The sequence below is a fragment of the Macaca thibetana genome, chromosome 20, assembly GCF_024542745.1.
Source record: "Macaca thibetana thibetana isolate TM-01 chromosome 20, ASM2454274v1, whole genome shotgun sequence".
NCBI lineage: Eukaryota > Metazoa > Chordata > Mammalia > Primates > Cercopithecidae > Macaca > Macaca thibetana.
Window position 1 is genome coordinate 35,197,465 of NC_065597.1, and position 27,613 is coordinate 35,225,077.

At 50.5% G+C, this 27,613-nt stretch overlaps 5 protein-coding genes across 12 annotated transcripts in view; all 5 read left to right on the forward strand.

Moving 5' to 3' along the window:
* LOC126943899 (metallothionein-1E-like) overlaps positions 1 to 2,457 on the forward strand; it is a 374,938-nt gene extending 372,481 nt beyond the window's left edge. For 2 of the 5 annotated variants that reach the window (XM_050773126.1, XM_050773127.1), the window contains exons 2-4: positions 1,130 to 1,230; positions 1,813 to 1,878; positions 2,226 to 2,457. In XM_050773126.1, coding sequence (XP_050629083.1) covers positions 1,203 to 1,230; positions 1,813 to 1,878; positions 2,226 to 2,317 — 186 coding nt within the window. In that variant the 5' untranslated portion in view covers positions 1,130 to 1,202 and the 3' untranslated portion in view covers positions 2,318 to 2,457. Of the gene's footprint in view, positions 1 to 1,129; positions 1,231 to 1,812 lie in introns of all 5 variants that reach the window. The other 3 variants (XM_050773124.1, XM_050773122.1, XM_050773125.1) reach the window with 3 other exon arrangements.
* The window catches only part of LOC126943920 (metallothionein-2), a 170,442-nt gene extending 161,515 nt beyond the window's left edge, over positions 1 to 8,927 (forward strand). The window contains exons 2-4 of the mRNA XM_050773166.1: positions 7,590 to 7,685; positions 8,281 to 8,346; positions 8,694 to 8,927. Of these exons, the coding sequence (XP_050629123.1) occupies positions 7,658 to 7,685; positions 8,281 to 8,346; positions 8,694 to 8,785 (186 nt within the window). The 5' untranslated portion in view covers positions 7,590 to 7,657 and the 3' untranslated portion in view covers positions 8,786 to 8,927. The remainder of the gene's footprint in view (positions 1 to 7,589; positions 7,686 to 8,280; positions 8,347 to 8,693) is intronic.
* A 1,109-nt stretch (positions 8,928 to 10,036) lies between these two features.
* LOC126943918 (metallothionein-1A-like) lies at positions 10,037 to 11,892 on the forward strand. Of its 2 annotated transcripts, XM_050773165.1 has the most exons (4): positions 10,037 to 10,109; positions 10,494 to 10,567; positions 11,066 to 11,131; positions 11,666 to 11,892. In XM_050773165.1, the coding sequence occupies exons 2-4, from the start codon at positions 10,540 to 10,542 to the stop codon at positions 11,755 to 11,757; spliced, it is 186 nt and encodes a 61-aa protein (XP_050629122.1). In that variant the 5' UTR covers positions 10,037 to 10,109; positions 10,494 to 10,539; the 3' UTR covers positions 11,758 to 11,892. The 2 variants fall into 2 exon arrangements, with proteins under 2 accessions (XP_050629122.1, XP_050629121.1); XM_050773164.1 differs by lacking the exon at positions 10,037 to 10,109 and having other exon boundaries at positions 10,450 to 10,567.
* Positions 11,893 to 15,510: 3,618 nt separating this feature from the next.
* LOC126943928 (metallothionein-1E-like) lies at positions 15,511 to 16,562 on the forward strand. 3 transcript variants are annotated; one of them, XM_050773175.1, is made up of 4 exons: positions 15,511 to 15,531; positions 15,603 to 15,609; positions 15,890 to 15,955; positions 16,471 to 16,562. In XM_050773175.1, exons 1-4 carry the CDS (start codon positions 15,511 to 15,513, stop codon positions 16,560 to 16,562), a joined length of 186 nt encoding a protein of 61 aa, XP_050629132.1. The 3 variants fall into 3 exon arrangements, with proteins under 3 accessions (XP_050629132.1, XP_050629131.1, XP_050629130.1); XM_050773174.1 differs by lacking the exon at positions 15,603 to 15,609 and having other exon boundaries at positions 15,511 to 15,535; positions 15,887 to 15,955; XM_050773173.1 differs by lacking the exon at positions 15,603 to 15,609 and having other exon boundaries at positions 15,511 to 15,533; positions 15,882 to 15,955.
* Positions 16,563 to 24,939: 8,377 nt separating this feature from the next.
* On the forward strand, positions 24,940 to 26,276 carry LOC126943925 (metallothionein-1B-like). Its single transcript, XM_050773171.1, has 3 exons — positions 24,940 to 25,037; positions 25,641 to 25,706; positions 26,044 to 26,276. The coding sequence occupies exons 1-3, from the start codon at positions 25,010 to 25,012 to the stop codon at positions 26,133 to 26,135; spliced, it is 186 nt and encodes a 61-aa protein (XP_050629128.1). The 5' UTR covers positions 24,940 to 25,009; the 3' UTR covers positions 26,136 to 26,276.
* The last annotated feature ends 1,337 nt before the right edge of the window (positions 26,277 to 27,613 follow it).

Sequence of the window (27,613 nt, forward strand, 5' to 3'; positions counted from 1 at the left end):
TTTGTCCAGGTCCTCCTTTGCATAAATCTCTCCAGGGTCTCCCCACAGCTTAGCCGGGTACCCTAATACAGGATGGCAGTTTTGAAAGTGTGGGATGTCCCTAGAAGAGGGATCATTGAAGGTGATATGAAGATCCTGCATTAAATTAGAAAGCAAGAGAGCTGCTTATTTTTCCTTCCATGTTTCTATTGCTCTACGGTTACACGGGTCTGGGTTTGGTCCTGTTTAGTCACTTTCTTTGAACCCTCACAACAACCATAAAGGGACATGTGTTCTATTTATGAACCCGTATTCCTAATCTGGACAATGACAATACCAGCAGTTCAAGCCACTAGCCCAGGGTCAGGGGGCTGGGAAGTGGCACTGCTGGGTGTGAATCCTGTCAGCTTCTCAAGGGAGAGAGGTCAGTGATGAAGTTTCCCTATGGCCTAGGTATGTTCATCTCTTCACTGCTTGAAATCTTTAAACAAAGCCAAGCATCAAGGTCAGTCCTAGAAGCAAAACAGAGACATAGAGGGATATGAATAAGCATACTTTGACGGGAGGGAGACAGGGCCCTGTGTCGTCCGTGTTTCTGTGCACAGCAGAAACGTGGTGGAAGAACTGAGGTGGGGACAGGAACAGGGACACGCAATGCCAGAGATCCGAAGGTCGCATCCTCCGCCTGTCCCTTGCACACTACTCCCTTGCTATGCTCCCTGCTCCCGCCAATCCAGACAGTCGAACAAGAGACTGGGGTTGCACTGGGACTCCAGGAAAGGCTTAGCTGTAGACAAGGGGGTGGGCAGGCCGCGGGGTGTGGGGCGCAGGTCAGCATTTCCGGGCACGCGGAACGCCAAGGAGTGGGAGTAGCAGGTAATCTTGCGGAACTGGGAAGGCCCGGCAGGGTGAGAGAAGCAGCTCACCCGGGTGCACAGCGCCTCCCGCGCTAGCCGGTGGGAAAGGGGCGGCCAGGCGGTGTGCACCGACCTGCGTTCACCGTGCTTTGCGCCCGGCCAGTCTGCTGCGCACAGGCCAGCCCAGGACCGCGGACGGCTGGGACTCAGGAGGGCGAGTGCAAGGGCGGGGCGGGGTTTCTGCTCCCGGCCCGCTCCCCGACTATAAGAGCAGCCGCTGGCTGTGGAGCTGCACCACGCACTCCAGGTGCTCCACCGCCTCTTGGCTTCTCGCTTGGGAACTCCAGAGTCTCGCCTGGGCTTGCAATGGACCCCAGCTGCTCCTGCGCCGCTGGTAAGGGGCGCCCGGGTCTGTGCCTTGGGATGCCAAATTCCCAGACACCATGGAGAGTGTCCCTGGGTTTGAGGAGGTTGCGTTTTGCGATCTGAGGTGAGGGGACTCCTTTACTTCTTCCAGTGCTTTCCTCTTGGTCGAGCTCCTGACAGCATTGGCCTCCTCCCTGTGCCTCTGTGTCAGAGGTGAGGGTCCTGAGGCTCAAGGCTGTCCTGCTCCACATCATCCCGTTGGTCACGAGGCTGCTGGCTGAGCCTCAATTATCTAACCAGGCTCTGAGCATCTGGATTGGATGGGAGGCAAGGGCCATTGCCTCTTTGGGGTTCAGGACAGAATGTGGAAGTCGCAGTCTTCCCGGGCTGTGCCTGGAGACTGGGACTTACCTTTGGAATACAAATGGAGGGGGCTCGGTTTTCCCAACATGAAAGGAGAGGAGATGGGGCTTCTCTTCCTCTGCTGAATGGGAAAGGAGCTCTGAGGGCTGGCCCTGCACAGAGGAGGGGGAACTGGACACTCATAGACCCACTGCTGTATCTTCTGCATCTCATTCACCACTCGCTGGCTTTTTCCGCTTCCTTGCAGGTGGCTCCTGCACCTGCGCCGGCTCCTGCAAGTGCAAAGAGTGCAAACGCACCTCCTGCAAGAATAGTGAGTGCGGGGCCATCTCCAGGAATCTGGGGCTGTGGCTAAAGTTGGGAGGGAACCCAAGGCTGACACTGAGTGCTTGCTTCGGGGGAACTGGCCTTCCTTTGCCCCAGTTGGCTGTGTCATTCCCTCTCCAGGCTTTCTGCCCTGAGTTCAGATGGAGCAGGACAGCATTTTTCTCTTGGGACACAAACCCCAACTGTACCATCTATGATTTCAGAACAGAGCTGTGGCACACAAAAAAAGCATCCTCTGGGTCTGGCGTCTGAGCTCGAGCCAGGCTTGCTATTGGGGCAGGGAGGTGCCTGGTCCAGTCTACTGCCACCTCTCACTCTCCTCTTCTTCCCCAGGCTGCTGCTCCTGCTGCCCCGTGGGCTGTGCCAAGTGTGCCCAGGGCTGTGTTTGCAAAGGGGCGTCAGAGAAGTGCAGCTGCTGTGCCTGATGTGGGAAGAGCTCTGCTCCCAGGTGTAAATAGAGCAACCTGCACAACCTGGAGGTTTTTTTACATACAACCCCTAGCCATTTGCTGCATGTCCTATTATATTAAATATGTGAATGACAATAAAACAATTTTGACTTGAATCTTACTGTGGTCTTCTTTGTGTGTCTTGGAAAAAAATGGACTTGGGTGGGGGTTAAACCACGAGTTTAGATAGCAGGTTCTGGATGGAAATGTGAGCCACTAATAATGTGAACACTTTTAGGCCAGCCAGGTTACCTCATTGAGTTTACACTTCTGTAAAATGGGATTGCACTGTGCACACCATATGGGTGGGGACCATACATGATCGCTTCCAGTCTCATGCCAAATGTAACACAGAAACTGCATCCCTCATTTTTATTTTCTGATTTTCCTGCCCAGCCTCAGATCCACATTGGATTTGAGGCTTAAAAGTGGCTACAGTGCTGGTACTCAACTCCTCAGTTCCTTGAATCCTACAAGGGTGCTAGGCTTTTAATGTTTTGTCACTGCCAAATCTCATGTTGAAATGTGACTTCCAATATTGCAGGTGAGGCCAAGTGGGAGCTTTTGGGGTCATGAGGACAGATCCCTAAAGAATGGCGTGGTGCCATCCCATGGTGAAGAGTGAGTTCTTCCTCTGGTAGGTCACTCCAGAGCTGACTGTTTAAAAGAGCCAGACACCCTCCCCTTCTCTCTCTTGCTCCCTGTCTCTCCATGTGATGTACCTGCTCCCCCTTGGTCTTCTGCCAGGATTGCAGGCTTCCTGCGGCCCTCATCAGAGGCAGATGCCTGCACCACACTCTGCACAGCCTGCAGAAGCAGAAATCAAAACAAACTTCTTTTCTTTATAAATTACCTAGTCTCAGGGATTCCATTAGAGCAATGCAAACAGGCTAGCACAATGGGGCTTTTCAAACACTTTGGTGAAGGACAGTTTTTACTTCCTATCCATCACAGACTTAAACCTTGGTAAATGTAATAGTATCGATCATAGAGATAATGAGATAAAACACCACATACAAAACCCATTTTTTAGATCCAACAGGAAAGCAGTTCAATAAATCCATAAAGAAATAGGAAAATGAAAGATGTACAAACTTTGAACATATGATGATGTGCATTGTGGCCCAGAAACAACAAACCAGACCAGGCGTGGTGGCTCAGGCCTATAAACCCAGCACTTTGGGAGGCCAAGGTAGGTGGATAACTAGAGGCCAGCAGTTTAAGACCAGTCTGGCCAATATGATGAAACCTCATCTCTACTAAAAATACAAAAATAAATCGGGCATGATGGCATGCGTCTGTAATCCCAGCCACTTGGGAGGCTGAGGCATAAGAGTTGCTTGAACCCCGGAGACAGAGGTTGTGGTGCACCACGATTGTGCCACTGCAGTCCAGCCTGGGCAACTGAGACTCTGTCCCAAAACAAGAAAAGAAAGGAAACAGCAAACTGGCCCCAGAGTGTGGCTCTCATACCTTGAGCGGCACTGCCCAGCACATCCCCACAAGGAACCATCCGGCTTGGTCTGCCCAGTGTCACTGACGGGACACTCGCTGACCCCTGAGAGCTCCCTGTTGTGACTGGGCTCTGAATCTTTGGAAATTCCTCCCAAACTCAGGCTGAATTTGCCCTTCTTTCAAATTTCAGCTCTTGACTCCTTCCGACCAGTAAAGTGACTGGGAATATGGAAGGACATGCCCGGCATGTCCCTGGCAAAATGAAGTGTGTGTGATCATGGGTTCCACATGAAATGCTTCACGCCTGCCCATGCAGGAATGACGGCGGATTCTGCAGTTTGGAGGGTGTGGTGGTGCTCAGTAGGAAGGAGTAAGGCCCTGGCTGACTTGTAATTAAAGCCAACAATCAGTTTCCCTGGCTATGTGGAGGAAACGCTATTTGATGTTCAGTCAAAGAGGAAGATGATCCTTCTGTCCTGGAGGTCAGGAGCACGCTTGCCCACTGCTTCCCTGTGAAGAGGAGACTTCAGAAGGCGGCCTGCGCCTAGGGCACGGGTTTTGGTGTCAGGCAGTCCTGGTTCACAGCCCACCTCACCATGTACTGGCTGTGTGGCCTGAGTGCATCACTGAAACTCTCTGAGCCTCCAGTTCCTTATTTGTAGAAAGCAGATTATATCTCAATGCAGGGATTACATGACAGCATAATCTGGCCCGAGGCTAGGGTTTAATAAATAGTAGCAATGACGATCATTCTCTCTATACTGCCTTTTTTAGAGAATGAAGCCTGTTAAATCCCAAAGGTAAGAGAAATATTATGGGTTTGAAAGCACTGCTGTGAATTGGATGCTGGGAATGGGACTGCAACCTGGCTGATCCTGCCAGCAGTGTGGACGACCTTCTGCGGAAAGTGCTTTTCAATAAGATGCTGCCCCAACATTTGACCAGACATAAAATCCATTCCCATCCTTCATATCATCTGATCACATGACTTCTGGAATGAGAGCCACAGGCCTCAAGACTGGGACAGCAAATATGCAGGGCCTGGAGTGCTTATGTTGTCTTCCAGATTAGTTAAGTAACCTACCCAGCGTCACATAGCTCAGAAGTCAAGGGATGAATGAACGTATGCTACACCTGGTCTGTGGCCCTGGCCACAGCTGGTAGATTATGATGCCACTGGATGCTAAATCTTGCCTATCTTAGTTCAAAGATACGAAGACTCTTTGGGATGAACGAATGTTACTCTTGGCTTGACAGATGAGAACTGAAACCCAGAGATGTCACAGAGCTGTGCAGGGGGACATTCCTGTCCACAGAGTGCGCTTCCTATTGCTGCCTCTATGCTAGGTTTTCTGTGTCCTTATCGTTCATGTAACTTGGTGGCAGAGGGTGGTGGGTGAGCATATGATGCTGCCGTCAGCATGCATGAGTGCAAATCCCACCTCTGTTACTTTTAGCTGCATGACACAACCTGTCTATGGCTCAGTCTCTTCCACTGCACAAGGGGCATAATACTAACCTCTGTATTATGGAGGTATAAAGGAGACACCTGTGAAGCCAAGGCTGGTATCCCAGAGCACGCGGGGAGGTGGGTGGAAGGCAACTTCAAGGAAACTGGGAAAGGCAGCCGCGACCTCAGGGACACGAGCACACAGCCCCTCCTGCGTGAACCGGCGCCAAAGGGGTCCCCTGGCCCTTCTGTGGCGCACAGCCCAGCCCAGGATTTAATGCCTACAAGCAACTTAGAATGGTGTGAGGGGTGTGGGGTCTATAATATTAGCTGTTGCTTTTTTTTTTTTTATCATTTTATGGCGCATAGGGGATATTTATTTATTTGCACACAAAGGCCTGGAGTGCTCAACTGTGTATCCTGTTATTCTCATCTGCCACAGGAGTATATGTCCTGTGGTCCAAAGAGAACCATTCAGTGTTCCCATAACATTGTAATCAACATTAGGGTTATAAAGCTATGAGCAAGATTCTGTGCTTCATGTCAGATACAGAAGAATGACTGCCCTTTCCGTTACCACCTGCACCATTTTTTAGTTAATATTTTACACTGAAGTGGTTAATACTTTCATACACATACTTTATGAAAATCAAACTCTTTTCCATCAGAGAAAGTGAAAATCAATCTTGTCCCACACATGGAAGACAGCCCCAAATTAATGTGTGTGTGCGTGTGTGTGTATGTATTACACTTATGGATCGCTTTTGCCACTGTCCATCTTAGAGCTGGTAGCTTCCTGTTGTTTATTTGGGGGTTTTTTGTCTCTATTTTTTGAGACAGAGTTTCACCTTCTTCGCCCAGCTGCAGTGAAATGGCCCAAGCTGCAAACTCTGCCTCCCTGGTTCAAGTGATTTTCCTGCCTCAACCTCCTGAGCAGCGGGATTACAGGCAATTGCCACCAAGCCAGGATAATTTTTGTATTTTTAGTGGAAACAGGGTTTTGCCATGTTAGCCAGGCTGGTCTCCAACTTCTGACCTCAGGTGATCCATCAGCCTCGGCCTTCCTAAGTGTGGGATTACAGGTGTGAGCCACTGGGCCAGCCCCTGTTTTTTAAAAAATTTCCAGCAATAGAGAAGTGTTGATGACATACCTGGGCTAAAGGAAGGCTTGATCATGGACACTTTCCATTAAGAGGCTGGCTGGATTTAAATCAGTGCACAACTGTTTACTTCTGTGACGACCAGTTACTTGGACTCATTTCTTTGCAGTCCTGTGATTAGCAAAATGGGTTCATAATTAGTATTTCCCTTTAGAATTGCTGTGAGGATTCAAAGAATGAAAGTGATTAAAAAGGGACTGGTGCAGAATCAATGTCATGCAATAGTCAGGTATATTGAAGAGAAATAACTGGATGTCTTGCTTTTTATTTTTTTTAGAGACAATGACTTGCTATGTGGACTAGGCAGGACTCGAACTCCTCGACTCAAGTGATCCTCCCGCCTCAGCCTTCTAAGTAGGTGGGACTACAGCTTTCCACCACCTTCCCCACCTTGCTTTTTAATTTAAAGCAGGGTCTGCATGTCATCTGAAGTCATCTCTCTTTGGGGACATCCCACATGTCCAGAACTGCCAGCCGGCAGTCGGGGTGGCCCATTAGGCTGTGGGGAGCATGGAGACCTATCTGCAAAGGAGGACCTGGACAAATGTGCCCACACATCCTCTCAGGCGAGGAGAATGGACGGGAGAGAGAGGCCGACCCGTGTTCCCGGTGTTGCTGTGTACGGAGGAGCGGGTCAGAGGAACCGCGGTGTGGACAGGGACAGGCAAGGCGCGGGGACGAGGAGAAACGAAAGCCACATCGGTGGCGGGTGCTCTGCACACAACTCGCTCGCTACCGCAGGCTCGCCGCTCCGCACTCAGCCGATCCGGGGACGGGAGCAGGAGGGCTGCACCCGGACTCCGGGACAGGCCCAGCTGAAAACGGCGGGGCGAGGGGTGGGGTGGAGACGCTCCCGTCGCCAAGGCTGGCGTCCCGGAACCTGCGGGGAGGAGGGTGGAAGGCAACTTCGAGGAAACTGGGAGAGGCGGCCAGGACCTCGGAGACAGGGCGTACCGCCGGGCGCACAGCCCCTCTGCGCGAACCGGCTCCAAAGGGGCGGTTCCGCGGCGCTTCCCCAGCGGAGCTCAGAAGATGGTGCCCCCGGCCCTTCTGCTGCGCACAGCCCAGTCTAGTACCGCAGGCGGCGCGAACCCAGCAGGGCGGGTGCAAGCGCGAGGCAGGGCCTCTGCGCCCGGCCCCCTTCCCTGAATAGAAAAGCAGCCCCAGGCCGTGGCGCTCCACCACGCCGTCCACGTGCGCCTTGCTGTCTTCGATTTCTCGCTAAGATCTCCAGCCTCACCGCGGCTCGAAATGGACCCCAACTGCTCCTGCGCCACTGGTAAGAGAAGCCCGACTCTGCGCCCTGGGTTTCCCATTTCCCAGCCCCAGTTCAGAGGGTCTCTGGGTTTGAGGAGGTCGCATTTTAAGTTCTGAGCAGAAGGGGACTCCTTTACTTCCTTAGGTGCTTTCTTTCTGATCACGCCCCTGAGAGCACTGCCCTCCCCGCTGGGCCTCTAAGTCAGAGTTAAGGATACTGAGGCTCAAGGCAGTCCTGCTGCTTCACATCACCCAGTTGGTCAGGGTCCTGCTGGCTGGGCACCAATGTTCTCCTCCAGGCTCTGAGCAATCAGGATGGATGGGGGGCTAGAGACATAGAGTCTTCAGAGTTCAGGACAGAAGGTTGTGGCTCGCAATCTCAGTATTCCTGGGTTGGGTGTGCAGCAGGGACCTTCCTGGTGGGGTGAAACAGGAGGGTGTTTGCGTTTCCCAGTGTGAGTGGGGAAGACATGGGGCCTCTATTCCTCTGTCCTGAGTGAGAAAGGAGCTCTGAGGGCTGGCCCTGCACAGAGGAGAGGGCACTGGAGACTCATTGACCCACTGCTGTACCTTCTGCATCTCACTCACTGCTCACTGCGTTTTTCTCTTCCCTGCAGATGTCTCCTGCGCCTGCGCCGGCTCCTGCAAATGCAAAGAGTGCAAATGCACCTCCTGCAAGAAGAGTGAGTGAGGGGCCATCTCCAGGAATCTGGGGCTGTGGCTAAGGTTGGGAGGGAACCCAAAGCTGACACTGAGTGCCTGATTCTGGGTAACTGGGCTTCCTTTGCCCCTGTTGGCCATGTCGTTCCCTCTCCATGCTTTCTGCCCTGAGTTCAGATGGGGCAGGGAAACCTTTTTCTCTTGGGACACAAACCCCAACTGTACCATCTGTGGTTTCAGAACAGAGCTGTGCCACACAAAAAAAGCATCCTCTGGGTCTGGCGTCTGAGCTCGAGCCAGGCTTGCTATTGGGGCAGGGAGGTGCCTGGTCCAGTCTACTGCCACCTCTCACTCTCCCCTTCTTCCCCAGGCTGCTGCTCCTGCTGCCCCGTGGGCTGTGCCAAGTGTGCCCAGGGCTGCGTCTGCAAAGAGGCGTCGGAGAAGTGCAGCTGCTGTGCCTGATGTGGGAAGAGCTCTGCTCCCAGGTGTAAATAGAGCAAACTTCACAGCCTGGGTTTTTTTTTTTTTAATACAACCCTGAGCCATTTTCTGCATTTCTTTTTATATTAAATATGTGAATGGCAATAAACAATTTTGACTTGAATCTTAATCTGGTCTTCTTTGTGTGTCTTACAGAAAATGGACTTGGGTGGGGGGTTAAACCACGAGTTTAGATACCAGGCTCTGGATGGAAATATGAGCCACTAATAATGTGAAAACTTTCAGGCCAGCCAGGCTACCTCACTGAGTTTACACTTCTGTAATATGGTATTGCACTGTGGGGGCCGTACATGATCGCTTTGTCTCATTCCCAGTGTGGCACAGAAACTTCACCCCTTATTTTTATTTTCTGATTTTCCTCCACAACTTGAGATCCACTTGGATTTTGGGCTTCAAAGTGGCTATAGTGCTGGAACCCAAGTTCCTAGTTTCTTGAATCCTACATGAGGGCTATGATTTAGATATTTTGTCACTGCCAAATCTCATGTTGAAATGTGTCCTCCAATATTGCAGGTGGGGCCTAGTGGGAGGTTTTAGGGTTGAGGACAGATCTCTAAAGAATGGCTTGGTGCCATCCCATAGTGAAGGGTGAGTTCTTCCTCTGGTGGGTCACTGCACAGCTGGCTGTGAATGAATGAAAGTGATTAGAAAGGGACAGGTATAGACTCAATGTTATGCCTTAGGTATACTGAAGAGAAATAACTGGATGTCTTGCTTTTTAATTTTATTTTTTTAGAGACGTTGACTCCCTGTGTTGTCCAGGCAGGACTCCTACTCCTGGGCTCAGGTGATCCTTCCGCCTCAGCCTCCTAAGTAGCCTGGACTACAGCTTCCTGCTACCTCCCCCATCTTGCTTTTAAATTTAAAGCAGGGTCAGCACATCACATGAAATCGTCTCATTTTGGGGGTTTCCCACATGTCCAGAACTGCCAACCGGTAGTGGGGAGCCTGGCTAGGCTGTGGGGAGCATGGAGGTTTATTTGCAAAGGAGGTCCTGGATAAATGTGCCCCCACATCCTCTCAGGAGAGGAGAAAGGAAGCGAGAGAGAGGCCGACCCGTGTTCCCCGTGTTAATGTGTACGGAGGAGCAGGTCCGAGGGACCTAGGTGTGGACAGGGACAGGCAAGGCGCGGGCGAGGAGAAACAAAAATCACATTGGTGGCGGGAGCTCTGCACACGACTAGCTCGCTACCGCCCGGTCCCCACTCCGCACTCCGCCGATCCGGGAGCGGGAGCGGGAGGCTGTGGCTGCACACAGACTTCTGGACATGCCGAGCTGAAAACGGTGCGAGGGGTTGGGGGGAGACTAACGAGACGCCAAGCTGGGTTCCCGGAACGCGCGGGGACTAGGGTGGAAGGCAACTTTGGGGAAACTGGGAAAAGCGGCTGGTACCTCGGGGAGACCGCGTACCCCGGGCGCAAAGCCCGTTAGCGGTGCGCCAAAGCGGGGAGCGGGGGTGGTCCCGCGGTCGGCACCCAGCGCTACTCAGGGAACTGTGCGCCTGACCCTTCTACTGCGCACAGCCCAGCCCAGGACCTCGGGCGGGGCGGACTCATCGGGGCGGGTGCAAGCGCGGGGCGGGGCCTTTGCTCCCGGCCCTCTTCCCCTGACTATTAAAGCAGCCCCTGGCTGTGGGGCTCCACCACGCCTTCCACGTGTGCCTTATAGGCTCTCAACTTCTTGCTTGGGATCTCCAACCTCTCCACGGCTCGAAATGGACCCCAACTGCTCCTGCACCACTGGTAAGGGATCCTGGGTTTCTGGTCCTTAGGGTACCTATTTCCCCGCCACAGGATCGATGCCCCTAGGAGTAGAGGTGTTTTTTGAGTTCTAGCTAAGTGGAGCCATTTATTTCATTGATCTAGTGCTTTTCCTCTCAGCGCCTTCATCACCCCTAGAACATTCCTATTCTAATACCTCCCATTTCAGAGGCGAGAGAACTCAGGCTCATAATTCTCCTGCTCCGTGTCACCCAGGTAGTCGGGGGCTGCTAGGCTGAGCCCCAATACACTGTGCCGTTCCTGGGGTGGATAGGAGACAGGGGTTGTTGTCTTTTCAGGATTAAGGACATAAAGCCCATCCTAGCCTCTAGAGATAGAAGTAAGGTCAGGCTTCATGGTGCCCTGAGTCCAACAGGAGCTATCTATCTATCAGGCCTGGCAATGCACTCAGCTGGGAGTATTTGTTGACCAACTGCTGCTGTCTTTATCAAATTCACTGCCTTTTTCTCTTCCTTGCAGGTGGCTCCTGCACCTGCACTGAGTCCTGCAAGTGCAAAGAGTGCAAATGCACATTCTGCAAGAAGAGTGAGTGCGGGGCCATGTCCAGGAATCTGGGGCTGAGCCAAGTCAGAGGCAGGAACCCAGAGCTCAGCAGGCAGGAGTAGGCCAGCGGTCAATTTCCCATCTCCCCTTCCCCAACAACTGATTCAGGATCAGAGCCAGATCTTTAGACATGATTGATTCCCAAATTTCATTCTTAAAATAGACAAACTAAGGCCAAGAGAGTGCACCAGCCTGCCAAGCACAGACATGACACCTATAGACTTTCCTCACCTAAGTGTATGGTTCTGGGGAGCCAGCCTTCCTTTGCCCTTGATAACCCCAGTCACTGCCTCTCCAGCCTTCTGCCAGGTCTGGGGCTCAGATGTGGATAAGAAGCTTTTCACAGAAGACCCTCACTCAAAAGGTCCGCCACTTATCGCCCATCTCCAACAGTGCATGCCATCCTGAACTAAGTGTCGTCTGGGGCTGGGGACAGAGCTTAAGCCAGGCCTGTTTGAGGGCAGGGAAGTCCCTGGTCAAGTCTGGTCTGACCTCTCGCTCTCCCTTCTTCCCCAGGCTGCTGCTCCTGCTGCCCCGTGAGCTGTGCCAAGTGTGCCCAGGGCTGCATCTGTAAAGGGGCATTAGAGAAGTGTAGCTGCTGCGACTGATGTCGGGAAGGCCCTGCTAGAAGATGTAGAAAAAGTGACCTGCACAAACATGGAATTTATTCCATACAACCCTGACCCATTTACTGTATTGTTTTTTTATGAAATATGTGAATGATAATAAAATTGTTGACTTAATGCTGGCTCTGTTTTCTTTGTGTGCCTTGGAAATAGGGGACTCCATACCCAACAGAGCTGGGACAGTGGATTGCATTGAGGATCCAGAGACCTGGGTGCTGGCACCTTGTCCTATCACCTTACACACTGAGGGCCTTAAGGCAAATAGGCACCTGCCTCAGGTCAGTTTCTTAAATAGAAATGTAAGAGCATGGTGACAGGTGATATAACGCCACAGGAATCTGTCACAGACTTAAGCTTTGGTAAGATAAAATCTATTAGTATGACAAAAAGAAAAAAACACCAAATTCATTTTTTATATTGAATAGGAAAATTTCAATAAATATATGGAAGACAAAATAGGAAAAATAAAATTACACATTTGTTCTAGGGTGTATATTTCAGACTGGAAACAGTTCACAGACTGGCCCCAGTATGTGCGTCACACGCCTTCAACAGCACCAGCCAGGCCATCCCCACATGGAACCATCAGTCTTGGCCTCTCCAGGATCTCTGATGTGACTCTCAGTATCTCTGAGAGCTCCATGTTGTGACTTAGCTCTGAAACTTCAGAAGTTTCTCCCTAGGTCAGGCTGAAATCTGTTCCTCCTTCAATTCCAGCCCTTGGTTAATTCAGGCAAGCAAAGTAACTGGTGGAGTGTAGGAAATTACCCAGGATCCTCCCAGCAAGATGGAGTACAGAGAAGGATTAGTTCCGGATGAAGTCCTTTGAGTCTGTCTATGCGGAGGTGATGGCCTATTATGCAGTTTCTAAATTGTGGTGGTGGTCACTAGGAAGGAGTAGGGCCCCAGGTAACATGTAATTAATGGCAGCAATTAGTTCCTCTGGCCATTTGTTGCGGGAATTGCTATTTGATGTTCAAAGAAGAAAAGGTGTCAAGCGGCCCAGGAATCAGGACCATGCTGGCCTGCAGGTGCCCCTTTTGAAGAAAGCGCTCCAGAAGGTAGCCTGTGCAAAGAGCATGGGGATCAGGGTCAGGGCAGTCTTGTTGAACCGCCCACTTCACCACCTCTGTCCTGGGCTGTGAGACCTAGGCAGGTTGCTCAACCTCTCTGAGTCCCACTTCTTCCTTTGTAGAACTGTCTGTCACAATTCAGAGCTAGAAGGGCCCTTGGTCAGTGAGTGCAGCTGTGCCTCTGATGGGTGCGATGGCGTGTTGAGGCTGAGAGGTCACAGAGCTATGCAGAGGGATACACTGCTAGCTCAGTGCCCTTCCCACTGCCGTCTCTGTGCCAGACTTTCAGTGTCCTTGGGTTTTACATGACACGGTGACATAGGATGGTTGTTGAGGGCACCATGATGCAGTCAGCATGCATGAATGCAAATCCCAGCTGTATCGTTTATATGACAGTGACACCACCTCTCTGTGGCTCAGTCTCCTCAACTGTGAGTTAACATAATGATAGAGTCTGCTGGTGGGAGCAAATCACTTAAAACATGTAAAGAACTTAAAATGGTGCCTGGCTTGTGTTGAGTAGTCTGTAATAGCTTTGATTTTAATCTTTATTCATAGCATAGGGATACTTTTCTACTTCTAAACAAAAGCCAGGCCTAGTGGGCTTAGTTGTGTGTCCCATGTTGTTCTCATCAATAACAGGAGCGCATGACCTGTGGCCCAGAGAGAGTCCTCCACTAGTCCACAAATAAGGATCCATACTGGATACATAAAGCCATGAGCAAGACAGTCCCTGTCTGCATAACAGATGCAAAAGGATTCCTGCCATTTCTGCTATAACCTGCGCTGTTATTTTCTTTAACATTTTCTCTTAGGTAATCATATTTCTTTAATATATTTATAGGAAAAGCAAACTCTTTGACACTACTGAGAAAAAGAGTCAGTCCCACTTGCAGATATGGAACGCAGCCATAAAGTTACGTATACCTCCCTCTGTCACTCTCAGAATTGACCTGGACATTTGTTTATGTTTGAAGATTTCAAGCAGTAAAGAGGTGCTGAAGACATACCCAGGCCAAAGGGAAGCTTTGCCCTTGACCTCTTTCCCTTGAAAAGCTGCCTGGATTGAGACCCACAGCACCACTGTTACCAGCGCAGGGCGTCCAGGTTCTCAGCACCTCGAACAAAGAATTTGACAAATGCACAAAGTAAGGAAGGAATGAAGCAACAAAAGCAGAGATTTATTGGAAACAAAAGTATACTGCACAGGGTGGGAGCTGGCCCCAGCAAGTGGCTCAAGGGCCTGGTTATAGAATTTTCTATGGTTTAAATATCCTCCAGAGGTTTCCCATTAGTTATTTAGTGTACTCCCTATGTACATGAAGTAGTGGCCCCCTATCTGACTGATGGCAGAAAGCAACCAATTAGAAGCTGAAGTGAAGTTACAAAGTTACTGCTATGCAAATGAAGAGGTAGTCCAAGGCAGTCCAATTGGTTGTCATAAGAGACAAATCAGAGGTACTTTCAATTTCTCATCTGCCATGCAGACAAAGGAGAGAGGGGTTGCAAACGAAGTAGCCTTTGGTCCTTTTGTTACTTGGGTGTAGAAAGCTGGGGTTTTCCTTTTGGTTTAGTTCTAGAAAAACTGTGAGTCAGTTTTAGGTTCACTGCCACCAGAGCCTATTCTCTTGCCTCAGCACTTCCACCCTCTGTCCTGGGCTGGTTACTTATCTCCTTGTGTTGTCGTCGTCTGATTAGTAAGATGCCATTGTAAAGAGTATTCCCCTTGAGGGTTGCTGAGAGGGTTCAAGTAGCCAAAGTGACTAAACAGGGTCTGGCCGAGACCAAAAGCTCTGCAATAGTCAGGAATTCTGAAAGGGAAGTAAGCACTTTTCCTGCTTCTTAATTTAATGCAGGGTCACCACATCAGGGCAAAGAGCCCTCCCTTGTGACCTCCCAAGCTTTGGATGTCCTTAGTCTTGGTGGGCCAGCTAGGCTGCGGGAAGCCCAAAAGAAGTTAAAGCCAAAGAGGACTTAAATATGCCCATCGCCCCCTCAGGAATGGAGAATGGAAGGGAGGGAGGCTGGGCCCTGTGTCTGGCCTGTTGCTGTGAAGAGGACAAGTGAGGCCAAAGGACCTGGGTGACTATGCAGGTGGGTGGAAGGTCACATGGGAGGCTGGTCCTCTGCACACAACTCCCTCGCTGTGCTTCCCGTCTAGGTCCTATTTAGGGACAGGAGCACTAGGCTGGGGTAGCACATGGACTCCCACGGAGGCGAAGCTCAGGTCACTGATGCGGGCTGCTGGGGTGGAGATACCGCGACCACCTGAGGCTGGGTTCCCCGACCGCCCAGGGCAGGAATGGAGTGCAATCTCCGGGAAATTCGGGAGGACCGGGATTACAGCCGGACGCCGCGTGCCACCAGGAGCACAGCCCCTCCAGAGTGAGCGTGAGCCAAAGGGCCGCCCCCGAAGTGTGCACCAGTCATGTTAAGGAGGATCCTGCGCCCGCCCGCCTGGTGCTCACAGTCCGGCCCTGAACCCTGGGCGGTGCTGACACTGCGCTGGGCAGTTGTGAGAGCTGGGGCCAGGCCTCTACACCCTGCGCCCTGAACTGACTGTAAAGTCAGGCGGCCTACTCCTGGGATCTGTTCCGGCTCCCACGGGCCCCCCTGTTTTTTCACCTCTGGCTTAGGAACTCCAGCCTCACCTGATCTCCAAATGGACCCCAGCTGCTCCTGCGCCAAGGATGCTTGGTTTCCGGTGTTAGGATCTTCATTTTCATACCACAGAATAGAGCACCCTTGGGGCAGGAGGCAGGTGCATTTTGAGCTCTTCCTAAAGTGGACTCCTTTGCTTTGCACTTCTCAAGCTTTCTCGCCGCCAAGCGCCTTCATCACCACTTAGGACATTGCGGTCTTCCCAGTGCCTCCCATTTCTGAGGAGAGAGGACTGAGGCTGAAAACTGCCCGGCTGCAGGTCACCCTGAAGGCCAAAGATGTGCTGAACTAGGACCCAGTGCTCTGTCCAGCATTGAGCTGCCTGAGGTAGATGGGAGGCACACAACACTCGCTGCTCACTGCCTTTTTCTTCCTTGCAGGTGACTCCTGCACCTGTGCCAGCTCCTGCAAATGCAAAGAGTACAAATGCACCTCCTGCAAGAAGAGTGATTGTGGGGCCTTCCTTGGGAATCTGGCATCTGGGCAGAGTCAGAGGAAGGATCCCAGATCTCCACAGGCAGGAGCAGACCAATGACGAACTTCCCACATCCTCTTGCTTCAGCAAATGACTTAGGATCACAGCCGGAAGAATACCAGAGATGGTTAATCCCCAATCTTTATTCTTACCATGGGGACACCAAGAGAGCACACCAGCCGGCCACGCCCAGGCCTGATACTTGAGGACTTTCCTCACTTAGGAGACTGTCCCTCCTTTTACTGCAAAGCGCATGTCACTCCCTCTTGGGTTCTCTACCCTGTCCTGGGCACAGGAAGGGTGGGTAGCTTTTTCATGGCAAGACCCTCACCCCAAAGATCCAGGAGTTATCTCCTGACAGAGCAATGCCATCCTGAACTAAGCATCTTTTGGGGCTGGAGGCACAGCTTCAGACTGGCCTCTGTTGGGGCAGGGAGATCCCTGGTCAAGCCTGCTCTGATCTCTCACTCTCCCCTTCTTCCCCAGACTGCTGCTCCTGCTGCCACGTGGGCTGTGCCAAACGTGCCCAGGGCTGTGTCTGCAAAGGGGCATTGGAGAAGTGCAGCTGCTGCGCCTGATGTTGGGACAGCCCTGTGCCCAGATGTAAATAACACAACCCCTGCAAACCTAGTTTGTTTTTTAAATACAAACCTAACCCATTTACTATGTCTGTTTTATTAAGTGAAATATGGGAATGATAATAAACATTGTTTATTATCATTCTGCCTCTTATTCTGCCCCTGAATTTTTTGAGGGGTGTCCTGAAATAAGATACCTCAGACCCAGCAGAACTGGGATCATCCTATAAGTCGAGGGCCTTAAGACAACTCGGGTCACCTGTCTCAGGTCAGTTTCCTAGCTAAAAATGTAAGAGCATCATGCCAGATGATATGAGGGCACAGGAATCAGTCATAGACCTACGCTTTGGTGAGATAAAATAGAATGAATAAGTATGAAAAATAAAAAGAGAAAGTTCATTTTTTATGTTCAACAAGGAAATCTCAAAACAGACAGGAAGAACAAAATAACAGGAAAAATAAAATACTAACGCTTCACATCTTTTGTAAGGTACAGTGATATTCAGTAGGAAGGAGGAAGGCCCTAGGTGTTTTGTACTTCATGGCAACTGTTAGTTATTTGGCTATTTGGTGAGGGAATTGCTATTTGTCATTTAAAGTGGAAGAGGAGTCACCTGGCCCAAGAGTAAGCACCATGCTGGCCTAAAGGTGCTTTGTGAAGAGGGAATTTCAGAAGGTAGTCTGGCCAGGTACAGTGGCTCACACCACTTCGATGGCTCACATCATGCTCTGCTCAAGCCAAGGCAGGAGGATTGCCTGAGGCCAGAAGTTTCAGACCAGCCTGGCTAACATAGTAAGAACTTCTCTCTATGTAAAACAAAAAATTAAAATAAAACAAGAAGAGAAAGCAGCCTGGGCAAAGTACAGGCGTTTTGGTGTCACACAAGCAGGTTCACAGCCCACTTCATCCCTTACTGGCTATGTGACCTGGGCAAGGTGCTTAACCCCTCTGAGGCTTCATTTACTCATTTGTAGAAAGAAGATTATATCTCTACATTGGGATGAAATGTGATAGTTTCCTCGGACCTGGCTAGGACTCAATGAAGAATGCTGATATAATCATTTGTCCACATGGACTTCCCAGACAGAGAATCCTGTTAGATCCCATCAAGCTCCTTGGGAAAGGTCCAGTTCCTTGGAAGCATGACTGTGGACTGGAAGTTGGGAATGGGTTTGGAGTCTTGCTGATCTGGTCTTAAGGATATGTGGATGACCTCCTGCACCAATTCTCCAGCATAAGACTGCTCCAGCATTTGGAAAGAGAACAAGCCTTTCCCACCCTTCGAGTCATTTGATCTTCATACAAACCAGAGAGACAGTGTGTGCAGAGGCTCCCCATGCAGGGGACACTGTCCTCCAGAGTACTTAAGAACCTGCCCAAGGTCACATGACCCAGCACTACAGGTATAGAGGAACTTAGGGTACAGCTGTCCTCACGCCCTCTCCAGAGCTGGCAGATCATCATGTAAGTGGATGCTGAGCTCTGCCTGTCACAGTTCTTAGCTGGAAGGACCTTTGGTTAGTTGACTCAATTGTGCCCTGACTGGATAGATGGCACACTGAAGCTCAGGGAGGTTAAGAGCTATGAAGAGAGATTGACTACCAACTCATTACTCTTCTCTCTGCTGTCCCTGTGCCAGGTTTTTCGTGTCCTTGTGTTTTACATGACATAGTGACATAGGGTGGCGGTTGAAGGAATGACATTGCATGAGTGTAAATTTCAGGTGTGTCATTTATACCTGGGTGACACAACCTCTCTGTGGTTCAGGCTCCTACCCTGTTCCTGTGCATAGTAACAGGGTCTGGCTGGTAGGAACAAATCAGTTAATTCATATAGAGAACTTAATATAGCCTTTAGCAAGTAGTCTGTAATAGCTATGATTTTATTACCTTTATTCATAGCACAGGAACATTTTATATTTCCAGACAAATAAGCCAGTCCTGGTGGGCTTAGCTGTATGTCCCATGTTGTTCCCATCAATAACATAAGCATATGACCTGTGGACCAGAGAGGGACCCCTCCCCATCCACAAATTGGAATCCACGCTGCATATGTAAAGCCATGAGCAAGACAGTCCCTGTCTGCATAACAGATGCAAAAGGATTCTTGTCATTTCTGCCAACACCTGTGCTGTTATTTTCCGTAACATTTTCTTTTAAACTATCATATTTCCTTAATGCATTTATAGAAAAAGCAAACTCTTTGACACTACTGAAAATAAGAATCGGCCGGGCGCGGTGGCTCAAGCCTGTAATCCCAGCACTTTGGGAGGCCGAGACAGGCGGATCATGAGGTCAGGAGATCGAGACCATCCTGGCTAACACAGTGAAACCCCGTCTCTACTAAAAAATACAAAAAACTAGCCGGGCGAAGTGGCGGGTGCCTGTAGTCCCAGCTACTCGGGAGGCTGAGGCAGGAGAATGGCGTGAACCCGAGAGGAGGAGCTTGCAGTGAGCTGAGATCCGGCCACTGCACTCCAGCCTGGGTGACAGAGCAAGACTCCGTCTCAAAAAAAAAAAAAAAAAAAAAAGAAAAAAAAAGAAAATAAGAATCAGTCTCACCTTGCAGACATGGAAGGTAGCCACACAATTATACGTATCCCTCTGTATCACTTCTGTTGCCCTCTGGATTGATCTTGACATTTGTTTTTGTTTAAAGATTTCAAGCAATAAAGAGGTGCTGAAGACATACCCAGGCCAAAGAGAAGTTGCATTATTGATGTCTTTGCCTTGAAAAGCTGAGTGGATTGACACCCGCGGCAATACTTCCACCCTCTGTCCTGGGCTAATTATTTATCTCCTTGTGTTGCCGTCCAGTTAGTAACACGCTGTTATAAAGAGTATTCCCCTTGAGGGTTGCTGTGAGGGTTCAAATAGCCAAAGTGACTAAACAGGGTCTGGCTGAGACTAAAAGCTCTGTAACAGTTAAGAATTCTGAGACTAGGCCGGGCGCGGTGGCTCACGCCTGTAATCCCAGCACTTTGGGAGGCCGAGGCGGGCGGATCACAAGGTCAGGAGATCGAGACCACGGTGAAACCCCGTCTCTACTAAAAATACAAAAAATTAGCCGGGCGCGGTTGTGGGCGCCTGTAGTCCCAGCTACTCGGGAGGCTGAGGCAGGAGAATGGCGTGAACCCGGGAGGCGGAGCTTGCAGTGAGCCGAGATCGCGCCACTGCACTCCAGCCTGGGCGACAGAGCGAGACTCCGTCTCAAAAAAAAAAAAAAAAAAAAAAAAAAAAAAGAATTCTGAGAGTAACAACCACTTTTCATGCTTCTTAATTTAATGCAAGGGTGAGCACATCAGGGAAAAGATCGCTCCCTTGGGAACATTCCAAGTTTTGGGAAGCTCCATCCTTGGGCTTGGTGGACCAGCGAGGCTGTGGGAAGCCCCAAGAAGTTAAAGCAAAAGAGGACTTGGACAAATGTGCCCATCACCTTCCCAGGAGTGGGCAATGGAAGGGAAGGAGGCAGAGCCTTGTGTCTGCTCTGTTGCTGTGAACAAGACGAACATGGCCAAAGGACTTGACTGGCAATGCAGGTGAGACAAAGGTCACATGGGAGGCTGGTCCTCTGCACACAATTCCCTCGCTGCACTTTCCGCCTGGGTCCTATCTAGGGACATGAGCACTAGGCTGGGGTAGCACACAGGCTCCCACAGAGGCGAAGCTCAAGTCACTGGTGCGGGTTATGGGCTGGGGATACCGCGACCACCTGAGGCTGGGTTCCCGGACCGCTCAGGGGCAGGTGTGGACCCCAATCCCCGGGAAATTCCGGTGGGCGGGGATTATAGTAGGGACTCCGCCTACTGCCGGGAGCACAACCCTTGCAAAGCAAGCAGGAGTCAAAGGGCCGCCCCCAGGGTGCCCACGGGCTGCGCTAGGGAGGATCCGGCACCGGGCCGCATGCTGCGCACAGCCTGGCCGTGAACCCTAGGGCGCCTCTGACACTGCGGGAGCGGGGGCCAGACCTGGGGCGGGGCCTCTGCGCCCGGCACTCCTCCCTCACTGCAAAGCCAGTGGTGGCTCCTGAGCTCTGTTCCGCCTCCCACCGGCTTGCCTGCTTCTTCGCCTCTGGCTTAGGTACTCCAGCCTCACCTGGTCTCCAGATGGACCCCAACTGCTCCTGCACCACTGATAAAGGATGCTGGGTTTCAGGGCCTTAGGATCTCCATTTTCATGCCAAAGGATAGAATGTTCCTGTGGCAGGAGGCAGGTGCATTTTGAGCTCTACCTAAAGTGGATTATTTTACTTTGTACTTCTGGTGCTTTTTCTCTTACCAAGTACCTTTATTATTATCACTAAGAACATTACCATTGTCCCAGCGCCTCCCATTTCTAAGGTGAGAGGAATGAGGCTCAAAACGGCCCCTGCTCCAGGTCACCGATAGGCCAGAGGTGTGCTAAGCTGGGACCCAGTGCTCTGTCCAGCATTTGAGCTGCCTGGGCTAGTAGGGAGGTGGGAGACATTGCTTCTTCAAGATTCCCCACTGAAGTCCCCATGTGGTACGAAAAAGAGGGCGCCTGCCCATCCGAGCCTGTGTGGAGAAAAGGTGGGGCTGGGCTTCCGTGTGCCTGAGCAGAACTAGGTACCAGGTTTCCTGTGCACTGAATAGGAGGATGCTGAGGGCCTGCTCCTAACCCTGCACCACACACACTACTCACTGCCTTTTTCTCTTCCCTGCAGCTGCGTCCTGCACCTGTGCTGGCTCCTGCAAATGCAAAGAGCGCACATGCACCTCCTGCCAGAAGAGTGAGTGTGGGGCCTTCCGTGGGAATCGGGGGACTGGGCAGAGTCAGAGGAGGGACCCCAGAGCTCAGCAGGCAGGAGCAGGACAGTGACCAGCTTCCCACATCCCCTTTCTGGCAAGAGATTCAGGATCACAGCTGGAAAAACACAAGATAGTTGATTTCCAACTTTCATTCTTAAAATGGGGAAACTGAGGGCATGCGCGTGCACTAACCTGCCAAGCACAGACCTGACACTTCAGGACTTTCCTCACTTAAGCATATGGTTCTGGGGAACTGGCTTTCCTTTGTCCCTGTGCCCAGGTCACTGCCTCTCCAGTCTTCTGTTCTCTCCCAGGTGTAGGTTGTGCTGGGCAGCTTTTTCACTGGAAGACCCTCACCCCAAAGATCCACCAGTTGACTCCTGACAGAGCAATGCCAGCCTGCACTAAGGGTCCTCTGGGGCTGGAGGCAGGGCTTGAGCCAGGCCTCTGTTGGAGCAGGGAGGTCTCAGGTCAAGTCTGCTGTGACCTCTCACTCTCCCCTTCTTCCCTGGGCTGCTGCTCCTGCTGCCCCATGGGCTGTGCCATGCCCAAGGCTGCATCTGCAAAGGGGCGTCGGACAAGTGCAACTGCTGTGCCTGATGCCGGGACAGCCCTGCTCTCAGATGTAGAAAGAGCGACCTATATAAACTTGGCATTTTTTCCAGACAGCCACGACCCATTTACTGTATTTGTCTCTCTTTTATGAAATATGTGAATGATAATAAAAGTTGTTGACTTCTTCTGGCTCTGGTTTTCTTTGCATGCTTGGAAATAGGGGACCCCATACTCAAGAGAGCTGGTATGTGTGATTGCATTAAGAGTCCAGAGACCTGGGTGCCGGGACCATGTGCTATCACCTTACGCTCTGAGTGCCCTGAGGAAAATCAGGTTCCCTGTCTCAGATCACTTCTTCAGCTAAAAACGATTCCTTTAAGATTATAATAGGAGGCTGGGCGTGGCGGCTCACGCCTATAATCCCAGTACTTTGGGAGGCCGAGGTGGGTGGATCACCTGAGGTTGGGAGTTCAAGACAGCCTGACCAACATGGAGAAACCCTGTCTCTACTAAAAATACACAATTAGCCAGGCATAGTGGCCCATGCCTGTAATCCCAGCTACTCGGGAGGCTGAGGCAGGAGAATAGCTTGAACCTGGGAGGCGGAGGTTGCAGTGAGCCGAGATTGCACCATTGCACTCCAGCCTGGGCAACAAGAGCAAAGCTCGGTCTCAAACATAAATAAATAAATAAATAAAGATTATAATATGGCATTTTTACTGTACCTTTCTATGTTTAGCTACACAAATACTTACCATTGTGTTAAAATTGCCTGACAGTGTATGGGTTTGAAGCCTAAGAACAATAGGCTAAAGCAGACAGCCTAGGTGTGTAGTAGCCAGTATCATCTAGGTGTGTGTGAGTACATTCTACAATGTTTGCACAATGACGAAATTGCCTAAAGACACATTTCTTAGAATGCATACCTTTCATCAAGTGACACATGACTGTAATAGGGTTGGACTCGTAGAGGCAAATGATTTAATGGATGTTAAGAACTCAGAATGGTGCCTGTACATGACCAGTGGTCTATAATATTAACCACTATTTGTTGTTATTATTATTCATGGCTGCTATGGCCTGAATGCCTGTGTCCCTCCAATATTCAGGTGTTGAAATATAACTTTCATTGTGTTGCTTTTAAGAGGTGGTGCATTTGGGAAGTGACTATGGTATGCAGGCAAAGTGCTCATGAACGGGCTTAGTCCTTAATAAGGGAGGCCTGAGGGAGCTTGTTTAACCCTTTCCACCATGTGAGGACCCAGCAAGAAAGAGACATCCATGAGGAACGGGGCCCTCACAAGACTCCAAATATGCTGGTGCCTTGACCTTGGACTTCCACGCCTCCAGAACTGAGAAAAATGTATTTCTGCTGTTTTAAGGTACCCAGTCTAAGGTATCTGGTGATAGCAGCCCAAATGGACTCAGACAATAGCATAGTTGACATTTTTACTCCAGACAAAAGAGCCAGGCCTGATGTCCTCTGTCTTTCTCATCAGCCACGTGAGGATTGACCTGAGGTCCCGACAGGGTCCTACACTCTTCCCACAAAATAGGGATTCACACCAGAAATATAAAGCCATGAGCAAGACAGTCCCTGTCCCCATAACAGAGATGGAAGGATGCCTGCCAGTTCTGCTACCACCTGCACCAATATGTGACTCAACATTTTTCTTTAAAATTTATTTTCTTCAAATAAATATCCTATTTCCTTAGATATATTTATATGAAAACCAAACTCATTAGCACTACTGAAAAAAGAATCAGTTTAACTTCCACACATAGAAGGTTATCATCAAATTCTCCTGATTCATACTCCTCTGCATCTCTGTTTTGCTACCAGGACTGACATTGACGCTTGGTTTTGTTTAAAGATATCAAGCAATTGGCCGGGCGCGGTGGCTCAAGCCTGTAATCCCAGCACTTTGGGAGGCCGAGACGGGTGGATCACGAGTTCAGGAGATCGAGACCATCCTGGCTAACACGGTGAAACCCCGTCTCTACTAAAAAAATACAAAAAAAAATTAGCCGGGCGAGGTGGCAGGCGCCTGTACTCCCAGCTACTCGGGAGGCTGAGGCAGGAGAATGGCGTGAACCCAGGAGGCGGGGCTTGCAGTGAGCTGAGATCCGGCCATTGCACTCCAGCCTGGGCAACAGAGCTAGACTCCGTCTCAAAAAAAAAAAAAAAAGATATCAAGCAATAAAGAGATAAACATACCTAGGCCAAAGGGAAGCTTCATCACTGACTTCTCTCCCTTGGGAAGCTGACAGGATTCACACCCAGCAGTACCACTTCCCAGCCCTCTGACCCTGGGCTAGTGGCTTGAACTGCTGGTATTGTCATTGTCCAGATTAGGAATATGGGTTCATAAATAGGATGTATGTCCCTTTTCGGTTGCTGTGAGGGTTCAAAATTGAAAGTGACTAAACAGGGCCTAACATGGATTAACGTTATGTAGAGTAGTAGGAATATGGAAGGAAATTGCTTTCTAATTTCATCCAAGGTCTGCATGTCACCTTCAATGATCCCTCTTCCGGGGACATCCCACATTTTCCAAATTGTCATCCTGTAGTAGGGTGGCCAGCTAGGCAGTGGGGAGACCCTGGAGAGATTTATGCAAAGGATTACCCAGAGAAATGTGCCCATTCAGCCTCTCAAGAGTGAAGAATGGAAGAGAGGGAGACAGAGCCCTGTCTCTGTCCTGGTGCTATGCACAGGAGAAATGTGGCTGAGGGAACCACGTGGGGACAGACTCAGGCTAGAGGGGAAATCCAAAGGTCACAACCTCCACCAGTCCTTTGCACACAACTCTCTCCCTATGCTCCCGCTGCTGCTGATCCTGGAAGTTGAACACGAGGCTGGGTTTGCACACGGTATCCAGGGGAGGTAAAGATGTTGACAGTCCTGAGTCAGGCCAGGCCACTGCTCACGGCCCAGCCAGCGACCACAGGCAGTGCAGATTCAGCAGGGGTGAGTGCAAGGGCCAGGGCGGGGCTTCTGCACCCCACCACCTCCCCTGACTATAAAGGGAGCAGCCGGCTCCTGGTCTCCTTCATGCCTCCCACCTGCCCTACTGACTTCTCGTCTCTTGCCTAGGAACTCCAGGCTTGTCTTGGCTCCAAATGGATCCCAACTGCTCCTGCACCACAGGTAAGGGACGCCTGGCTCTGGGCCTTGAGATGCCCATTCCTGGCCACCGTACACAGCGTCCCTGGGTTTGAGAAGGTTGTATTATGAGATCTGAGTTGAAGGGAACTCCTTTACTTCTTCCAGTGCTTTCCTCTTGGCCAAGCTCCTGCGAGCATTTCCCTCCTCTGTGCTTGTAAGTCAGAATTAGGGATTCTGAGGATCAAGGCTGTTCTGCTCCATGTCACCCATCTAGTCAGGGGGCTGCTGGCTGAGCCCCAATGCTCTGCTCTAATTCTGAGCAGCTGGGATGGATGAGAGGCGGGGGACTCTGACAGGAGGCCTCTTCAGAGTTCATCAGAGAAGGTTTTGGCCTCCAGCCCCGTCTTCCTGGGCTGTGTGTGGAGCTGGGAACTTCCTGATAGGGTATATAAAGGAGAGTGCTTGCCCTTTCCAGCGTGATGGCGGAGGACATGGGGCTTCTGTTCCACTGCTCTGAGTGGGAAAGGAGCTCTGAGGGCTGGCCCTGCACAGAGGAGGGGGCAGAGGGGGCACTGGACATTCATTGACTCACCGCTGTACCTTCTGCACCTTACTCGCCGCTCACTGCCTTTTTTTCTTCCGCAGGTGCCTCCTGTGCCTGTGCTCGTTCCTGCACGTGCAAAGAGTGCAAATGCGCCTCCTGCAAGAAGAGTGAGTGCGGGGCCATCTCCAGGAATCTGGGGCTGTGGCTAAGGTTGGGAGGGAACTCAGCGCTGGCCCTGAGTGCATGCTTTTGGGATCTGGTCTTCTTTCGCCCCTGTTGGCTGGGTCGTTCCCTCTCCAGGCTTTCTGCTCTGAGCTCAGATGGGGCAGGGCAGACTTTTTCTATTGGGACACAAACCTCAAATGCACCATCAGAACAGAGCTGTGCCAACCTAAAAATGCATCCTCTGGGTCTGGGGTCTGAACTTGAGCCAGACCTGCTGTTGAGACAGAGAGGTCCCTGGTCAACTCGGCTGTGACCTCTCACTCTCCCCTTCTTCCCCAGGCTGCTGCTCCTGCTGCCCCGTGGACTGTGCCAAGTGTGCCCAGGGCTGTGTCTGCAAAGGCTCGTCAGAGAAGTGCCGCTGCTGTGCCTGATGTTGGGAGAGCACTGCTCCCAGGCATAAATAGAGCAACCAGTACTAACCTGGATTTTTTTTTTTCAAACTACGCTGATCGGTTTGCTATGTTCCTTCCTTTATTCAATATGTGAATGACAATAAAACACTTTTGACTTGATTCAACTCTCCTTTCCTGTGTGTGGCTTGGAAATAACAGTTGGAGTGGGGGACTGAATTGAGAATTTAGAGACACGGTTCTGATGGAAATGTGAGCCCCTAACAGTCTGAGTACCTTGAGGCAAGCCCGGTTCCTCCCTGAGCTCCATCTTCTGTAAAATGGAACTGCACTGTGCCGGATCACATGACGGGGTCGGGGGGACATGCGTGATCGCCTCGGGTCATGTCAAATGTGCAAATGTGGCACAGAAACTTCTCCATCTCTCATTTTCATTTTCTGTTTTCCCTGCCTAGCTTTGGTACCTCATCAGATTTTAGGCTTGAAAGTGATGACGGGGTGGAATCCAACTCCTCAGTTGCTTGAGTTCTGCACGGGGCTTCTCACACTCCACAGTGAAGAAACACTTTTTAATTCCCATCCATCCCAGGCCTAAACCTTTGTAAATAAAATCCTGTTAATTACAGATAAAAGGAAATCAAACACAAAATACAGAAACCATTTTAATATTCAACAGGAAAAATTTTAGTAAGTATACACACAAATAACAGGAAAATGAAAGACTCACAAACTTTGCACATATTTTGCTGATGCGCATTGCAAACAGGAATCAGCAGAACTGGTCCCAGGGTGTGGCTCACACACCTTGAGCAGCACTGCCCAGCACGTCCCCACAAGGAACCATCAGGCTTGCTCTGCTTCGTGTCACTGACAGGACTCTCGCTGACCCCTGAGAGCTCCCTGCTGTGACTTGGCTCTGAATGTTTGGAAGTTCCACCCAAGCCCAAACTGAATTTGTTTCAGCCTTTGCCTACTTCAGAACATCAAAGCGACTGGAGACATGGAGGGAGATGCCCAGCATGTTCCAGCAGTATGCAGTGAGTGTGATCCTGGTTTGCAGAAGTTCTTCTGGCTGCCTATGCAGCAGTGATGGAGGATTCTGCAGTTTGGAGGGTGTGGTGGTGCTCATTAAGGAGTGAGGCCCTGGCTGATTTATAATAAAAGCTAACCATTAGTCCCCCTGGCTCTGTGGAGGACATGCTATTTGATGTTCAATCAAAGAGGAAGATGGATTTCCTGGCCTAGCTATCAGGACCACACTTACTCACTGCTGCCCAGGGAAGAGGAGATTTCAGAGGGCAGCCTGAGCCTAGGACATGAATTTTGGTGTCAGGCAGTCCTGGTTCACAGCCTGCTTCACAACCAGAAAAAAAGTAAGATTCTCATCGCTGAAAGAAAAAAGAAAAAAAGATGAAAAAAATTAAAAATAAATAAATAATGAGGCTTACGAGTATTCTCTCTACGCTTTCTTTTTATTTATTTTTAATTAATTAATTAAT